General features: G+C 41.1%; 1 protein-coding gene across 1 annotated transcript; it reads right to left on the reverse strand.

Moving 5' to 3' along the window:
• Positions 1–201: 201 nt before the first annotated feature.
• LOC107887645 (protein ACCELERATED CELL DEATH 6) lies at positions 202–7,361 on the reverse strand. The gene is made up of 4 exons (XM_041100050.1): positions 6,822–7,361; positions 6,623–6,731; positions 6,469–6,539; positions 202–1,386 (listed from the first exon to the last, which is right to left on the reverse strand). Exons 1-4 carry the CDS (start codon positions 7,182–7,184, stop codon positions 202–204), a joined length of 1,728 nt encoding a protein of 575 aa, XP_040955984.1. The 5' UTR covers positions 7,185–7,361.
• Positions 7,362–7,950: the final 589 nt, after the last annotated feature.

Genomic DNA, 7,950 nt, shown 5'->3' on the forward strand with positions numbered 1-7,950 from the left:
TCCTTCCCTACCTGAATCCATTTTCTTTTTTGGTCCGTAAATCTGCCTCTTTTTACATGTTCAAATGGCTCGATCCAGGTTCCATTCAGGAACAAGATACTAGAAGGTCAAAGCATTTCCAGTTACTTTAGACAAAGAAAAAGTGATACTTAAGTCCTCAAATTTACAGCTTTTTTACAAGTTAAAAGAAAAAGAACCCATTTAAGATATCATCTTTGCCAATCGGAAAACAAACAAAAATGGGTTATCTTCAACAATATTCCGTCGACGAGCTCGAGTGGAGGACAATCGATCAAACACAAGAAGGAACAGTGGTGCAAATATGTAAAGCATGGCAGGTGCGGCACAACCGATCACACAAACCACTATACCAAGCCATAGGTTCTTAGACAACACAACAAACAAGCCAGTAACAAATGCTAATGCCATTGCCACAAGTGCGATCCATGTCAACCCGATGGCAAAAGGGAGTGAGTCCATGAACGACTCGCTACTGCGGCGTGATGATGACCAGAAAACCATAACTGCAGCAGTCATGGACGAAGTCATGGCAATGGTATCAGTGATGAAAAATGCCTTGAAAGCTGATTTCTTAATCAATATTGCCATACCCTTATCTGGACCATCACTGATAAACCCTCCAGGAATAGTGAATGCAGCAGTGAATGTGAATGTAGCTATTAGTGTTTCCATCACTGAGATTATTTGAGCCATTTCTTTGCTTTTCTTACCCCCTCTTTCCCCTACTTTTTCTACTTCATCATAACTGAATTGTACATTATCAACAACATCTTTGGGATTAACAGCCCTATTTGCATAAGATCTCTTTAGTGCCTTCAACGTCAAGTGCTGCAGGACAAGGAAGGAGCATAAGTATAATCTAGTATGCGTAACATGTAACAATGGGATTAGATTTATGTTTACCTTTTGTAGTTCCATTCCATGGTCATCCGACGATTGCACGACAGCTAGAGCAGTCTCATTCCATTTATTGATTGCCCTAATATCAACCTTTGAATTCCTTGTTAGAATGTAAACAATGCTGCTGTGGAAATTCTTGGCTGCAAGGTGCAATAGAGTGTTTCCATTCATATCAGCAGCGTTAACCAAGTCTTCCATTTCAGGCAACTTCAATATAAATGAGACAGCATCAATGTTTCCATTTTTGGCTGCAAAGTGGAGGATATTTTGTTGCTCATTATCCATTAACTCGATTGTGTCCGGGCATGGATCGAGCAATATCTTTAACAAGTTTACTTGTCCATTCCCAGCAGCCAAATAGAGAGGTATTTGTTGATTGTCATCACCTTGATATGCAGCTGAAATATCCCATTCAAGCAATAACTTGATTATCTCATATTCACCCAAGGCTGCAGCATAATGAAGGAGTTGTAGGAACAATGGCAGCAGCAAAAATCAAACAAAGTTGCAAAACAGAATTTGCAAAACTGAAGCAAGAAGTATCGAAGCAAAAGAAAACAAAGCAAAGCAAAAGCAGTGAACAAAATTGAATACTCAGCAAATTGTAACTGAACATTACCAATTTTCATTCAAAATTTGAATATATAAAAGAGTTACAAATTTTGATTCATTTGACAGTTACCTAATGACATAACTGCTCCCACTTAAACTAAACTAATACAAGCTTAAGTCAAATACAAAATAAGCTGATATATCAGCTTTTACATCATCAATCCAATCACAAACTTAATCCAACTAACTTTGGAAACTAGTTAAAGTTGAACTAAACTAAATTACATCAAAACAAAACAGTAATGTCAGTTGCTTCATTTGGTCCAAAAACCATTCGTGCGCGCCAAGCAAAATGAGTTGAGCTCGATAGCTGCTGGTCTCGACAGTAGCATGCTTCTGGCTCCATGTTGCATTGCAGTCCAGCTTTCAACACTCCTCCTTGGACTGTATGCAACACATTCCAATTGCACTTCTCAAAGATTCAAATCGAGCAGCCCCTAAAGGCTTGGTCATTATGTCAGCCAATTGTGCCTCTGAGCTGCAATGCACAAGGCTAACTTCCTTTGCTTGTTCAGCCTCTCTAACAAAATGCAGTTTGATTTTAAAATGCTTAGTCTTACCATGGAACACAGGGTTCTTGGCTATCGCAACTGCAGACTGATTATCCACCCAAATTTCAGTTGCTTCATCTTGAGTTTCATTAAGGTCATGAAGCAGCTTCCTTAGCCAAATGGCCTGATTAACTGTTCCTGCTGCAGCAATGTACTCTGCTTCAGCTGTGGACTGAGCAACAGTTTGTTGCTTCTTTGAACTCCAGAAAAATATGCCCGATCCAAGTGTGAAGAAGTGTCCAGAGGTACTCTTCATGTCATCGAGGGATCCTGCCCAATCACTATCAGAGTAACCTTCTAATTTCAGTTCCTTCCCACTTTCAAACATTACACCAAAGTTAGCTGTGCCTTTGATGTATCTAAGGACCCTTTTTGCAGCTTTCAAATGTGCCTCATTGCAACAATGCATGAATCTCGATAACAGGCTAACACCAAACATGATGTCTGGCCTGGTTGCTGTTAGATACAACAGACAACCAACTAGGCTTCAATAATGCCTCTCATTAACCCTTTGTTGATCACCATTGCTGGTTAATTTTTCACCCTGTGCCACTGGTGTACTTACTGCTTTACAATTTTGTATGCAAAATTTGCCAAGAATCTTCAAGGCAAATGTTTGTTGGCTGATGAAGATGCCCCGATCAGACTGGTGAACTTTCATGCCAAGGAAGTAAGTCATGACCCCTAAATCTGTCATCTCAAACACTTGCTGCATTTGAATCTTGAACTCATCAATGAGCTCAACTTTGCTCCCTGTCACTAACAAGTCATCCACATACAAGGAGACAATAGCAAGGTTTCAAATTCTGACCTCTTAACATACAGAGTAGGTTCACTAAAGCTCTTCACAAATCCAAGCTTGGTCAGATAAGCATCAACTCTGTCATACCAGGCCCTTGGTGCCTGTTTCAGGCCATAGAGGGCCTTTCTTAACTTGTACACTTTGTCTTCATGTCCAGCAACTTCAAAACCTTCAGGTTGCTCAATGAAGATCTCCTCCTTGAGAAAACCATTCAGGAATGCTGATTTGACATCCAATTGGTGAACTTTCCACTGCTTCTGAGCTACTAAAGCAAACAGTAGCTTGATTGTGTCCAGTCTTGCCACTGGAGCAAAAGTCTCCAAGAAGTCCACACCATACTGCTGACTGTAACCCTTCACCACAAGCCTGGCCTTGTGCTTGTTCAGTGAGCCATCAGCATTGTACTTGGTCCGGTACACCCATTTAACCCCAATAACCTTCTTATTTTCTGGTCTGCTCACCAACTCCCATGTTTCATTTTTATTGATCATTTCCAGCTCAGCTTCCATAGCTTCCATCCAGCTTCTGTCCTTGGCAGCCTCTTCAAAGTCTGAGGGCTCAATCACAGCAACATTGCACCTCTGATAGACATCAGCCAAAGTTCTGGTGCCCCTCACTGGTGTGTCATCTACAGTATCTTCACTTGGTTCCTCTTCTGTAGGCTCAGCAACCAAGTCCAACTGATCCATTTCAAACATGTTAGCTTCAGCACTATTCCAATTCCACACCTTTTCTTCATCAAATTTTACATCCCTGCTGACTAAGACTTTCTTTGCTATAGGATCATAAACTCTATAGCCCTTCTTGTTGCTGCTATAGCCAACAAAGATTCCTGGAGTGGCCCTGCTCTCGAGCTTGGTTCTCTTTTCCACTGGAACAAGAGCATAACACACACAACCAAACACTTTCAAGTGTGTTACTACAGGTTTAACTCTATGCCAAGCCTCATAAGGAGTCTTATCCTTGACTGCTCTAGTTGGCAGTCTATTGAGCAGATACACTGAGGTGTTAACTGCCTCAGCCCAAAACTGACTTGGAAGCTTGCCTTGAAACAAGAGGCACCTGGCCATGTTCAGCACAGTCCTATTCTTCCTCTCACAGACTCCATTCTGTTGAGGAGTATAGACTGTTGTGAGCTGATGATGAATCCCATCACTGTCACAAAGCTTTTGAAATCTCTCAGACACATATTCAGAGTCATTATCAGTCCTCAAAGCTCTAATTTTGTAGCCTGGCTAATTTTCAGCATAAGCCTTGAATTTACAGAAGGCTTCAAACACTTCTGACTTTTGCCTCAAGAAGTAGACCCAGCACAACCTTGTTAAATCATCTATAAACAGGGTAAAGTACCTGTTCTCACTGATTGAAGGTGTTCTCATAGGACTACAAACATCAGAGTGCACCAATTCGAGCTTGTTTTGAGCTCTCCAAGCACTGTCAGCAGGAAAAGGCAATCTAGCCTGCTTACCAAGCTGACAAACCTCACAAACATTCCCACTAACCTCAACTTTTGAAATGTAATCAACCAAATTCAGCCTATGTAGCAGATCAAGCGATCTGAAATTGGCATGGCCTAGTCTCCTATGCCACAAGTCAGTGCTGTCAGCAAGGCTGGTGTATGCCTTTCTTTCTACTTGGCTAACATCCAGCATGAAGCATCTATCGGTCATGGAGACTGAGATTAACTCCAGACCATTCATGTCTTGAACAGTACAGCAACCATCCTTAAAAACCAATGTATAGCCCTTTTCAACTAATTGGCCTACACTAAGCAAATTCTAGTCTAAGTTAGGTACAAAAAGCACATCTGAGATCAGCTTGTTACCTGAACCAGTGCTAACCAGCACACTGCCCTTGCCCTTAGCCTCAATCAGCTTGCCATCTCCAATTCTGATCCTAGAGTGGAAGCTTCTGTCTAAGCCATTGAACAACTTCTCATCTGCTGCCATATGGTGTGAGCAGCCACTGTCTAGTAGCCAATCATTGCTAGTTTTTGTTGTGCCAACAAAACAGGTTGCTGTAAACACATGCTCCTCCTGAGCTTGCATGTCCTCAGTTGGTCTAGCTTGTTGTAGAGCAGCCTCCCTTGGTTTGCCCTTGCACACCTTCTCTACATGACCAAACTGCTTGCACTTTCTGCACTGGATATCTGGCCTAAACCAGCAATATTTTCTGAATGTGTTGTCTTCTTGCAGTGAACACATGGTGGAAACACCCTTTTTGCTTCATCTCTTCCTAACTTGGCCTTTCTATTGTGCCAAGGCTTCTTGCCTTTTGCACTCATTCTTGAGCCTTCACTGGCTTTAGCCTGGAAAGCAGCTTCAGAATTCTCCTCCTGCCTATTTGCCCTCCTTTGCTCAAGTGCATACAGGGAGTTTATCAGATCAGACAATGAAATGGCTGATAAGTCCCTCGAGTCCTCAAGTGAAGAGATTTTAGACTCAAATTTCTCAGGGAGAGTTGTAATGACCTTTTCAACAACTCTGCTCTCAGTGAAGTCCACTCCCAGGAGCCTAATGCTGTTGACAATGGCCATTATCCTGCCTGAGTACTGCTTGATGGTCTCAGACTCCTTCATCCTCAAATTTTCAAAATCTCTCCTGAGGTTGATCACTTGCTGTTGCCTTGTCTTTTCAGTCCCCATGAACTCCTCCTTCAGCTTCTCCCAGGCCTGTTTTGGTGAGTCACAGGCCATGATGCGAGTGAATATCACATCAGAGACTCCATTTTGCAAGCAGGCCATAGCCTTATGCTTCTTGGCTCGCTCCTCAGCATGCTGCCTCATCGGTGCAATGGTGGGATTGGCTCTCAATGGAGGTGGTTCAGCATCATTCTCAATCACACTCCAAAGATCGTGTGCCTGAAGATAAGTCTTCATTTTAACTATCCAAATGTGATAGTTTTCTCCAGTGAACACTGGTGGAGGTGGTGGAGTGAAACTCATCTTGCTAGACTGAGTTTAAGTGCTTCGATCCTTTTTAGTTTTAAGCTTTGCTGTAGATTTTAAATTGAAATCAACAGAATGCAAGCAAAGGCCCCTCAAAGACTCGGGCTCATGATACCATTTGTAGGAATAATGGCAGCAGCAAAAATCAAACAAAGTTGCAAAACAGAATTTGCAAAACTGAAGCAAGAAGTATCGAAGCAAAAGAAAACAAAGCAAAGCAAAAGCAGTGAACAAAATTGAATACTCAGCAAATTGTAACTGAACATTACCAATTTTCATTCAAAATTTGAATATATAAAAGAGTTACAAATTTTGATTCATTTGACAGTTACCTAATGACATAACTGCTCCCACTTAAACTAAACTAATACAAGCTTAAGTCAAATACAAAATAAGCTGACATATCAGCTTTTACATCATCAATCCAATCACAAACTTAATCCAACTAACTTTGGAAACTAGTTAAAGTTGAACTAAACTAAATTACATCAAAACAAAACAGCAATGTCAGTTGCTTCATTTGGTCCAAAAACCATTCGTGCGCGCCAAGAAAAATGAGCTGAGCTCGATAGCTGCTGGTCTCGACAGTAGCATGCTTCTGGCTCCATGTTGCATTGCAGTCCAGCTTTCAACAGGGGTGTCCTCTGCTTTTCATCTTGCATTTTTATGAGTTTTGGTTTCCTGATGTGTATTTTCCGCATGATATCTGTTTTCATACCATAGAAATTAAATATGAACAAAAAAAGCATGCTATATAATAATCAAGACTGTTAGGAACCAAAGCCTTACGTAAATCACGTCTTATGACAGCACAATGCAAAGGGGTTTGGCCGTTGGGTCCTCTGTACTCGAGAGTGGACCAATTTAAACCGATGATTGCCTCGGCAGTGACTGCTAACTTGAGATCAATAGCGATAGACAACGGAGATTCCCCGGTATGATTAACCAACAGCAACGATTCTCGGTCTTTATCCGCCAATCTCTAGACCACCAGATAATGATAATTTCTCACAGCACAATGTAAGGGTGTGTTACCATAATTATCTCTGACTCTCGCAACGTAAACACCATTTGAGCCAGGGTCTCTGAATAGTAGAACGATTCGCCAATGTCCACCCCTGGCTGCAACATGAACGGGGGTCTCACCTTTGAGGTTACTCTTGAGAACAAGGCTAGGTTGCCTCTTCATTATCTCTTGTACCAAATTCTCATGCCCGAATCTTGCAGCCATGTGAAGCGCGGTGTTCCCTTGAGGCGTTGTTCCACCTAGGATACCGCCTTCCGCATCGGAAAGTTGCTTGATTATATTAATATCACCTGATCTAGCAGCTTTGAGCAACCGTTGATCCATGGGAGCCTTCTTGATTCTGCAAAAGAGTGATGTTTTGGTGTATTTCTGGTCTTCACATACAAGAGAAGTTTTATAATGGGAAAGTGTTGTTAGCTTGTTACTGATATTTTCCACAAAGAATCTGATTAAAGCTAGTAATAATCTTGTGCAAAAGAGAGTGCATTTCTGTAAGATTGAAAATGACCGACGACTAAACCATGCCCCTCAAAAACAAAGAGAAATGGTGTCACTCCAATTAATGACCCTTTTTCCAACGGCTGTCATTAACTCATCACTCACCAGTTATTTACGTAGTCTTATACTTCCTACTTGTACGAAGCATTGTTGATACAGTTGAGTACATAATGTTAAAAATAGTCGATAAAGATAAGGTTTAATTACCTTTAAGTTGTGTCATCAGCTTTTCTCCACAACATTTTCTTTACTTTATGAACGCCGCCGTTAAATAATAGCAACCCATCATCTTTTGCTGCAGTGAATGAATGATTGATGCATTAAAAAAAAGGAAAATTAATTGGAAAGCATTGATGATCCATGACTTGACTAAATAAGCATGGAACATGTTTTCGTCCCCTGCTTTTTTGTTAACTAAGAAATCTACAAATTCATTGCCAAATTACTCATCTCTTCCCACACCTTTTTTGATTCTGCAATGAGATGTTAAGCCCAATTTTAAATTATTTTCTCCTCAATCTACGTCCTTTTGGCATAAAGTCGTGTGTTTGTTTACCACACATTCACTTGATAGTATAAACATGGTCCTATG

The sequence above is a fragment of the Gossypium hirsutum genome, chromosome D08, assembly GCF_007990345.1.
Source record: "Gossypium hirsutum isolate 1008001.06 chromosome D08, Gossypium_hirsutum_v2.1, whole genome shotgun sequence".
Lineage (NCBI taxonomy): Eukaryota > Viridiplantae > Streptophyta > Magnoliopsida > Malvales > Malvaceae > Gossypium > Gossypium hirsutum.

What these genes read in the sequence shown, in the direction of transcription:
- LOC107887645 (XM_041100050.1), bottom strand. Translation starts at nt 7,184, where the DNA reads ATGGATCAACGGTTGCTCAAAGCTGCTAGATCAGGTGATATTAATATA. An exon ending in GAAATTATCATTATCTGGTG is followed by an intron (nt 6,732 to 6,821) that starts GTCTAGAGATTG and finishes ATTGATCTCAAG; the next exon opens with TTAGCAGTCACTGCCGAGGC. An exon ending in TGTCATAAGACGTGATTTAC is followed by an intron (nt 6,540 to 6,622) that starts GTAAGGCTTTGG and finishes GTATGAAAACAG; the next exon opens with ATATCATGCGGAAAATACAC.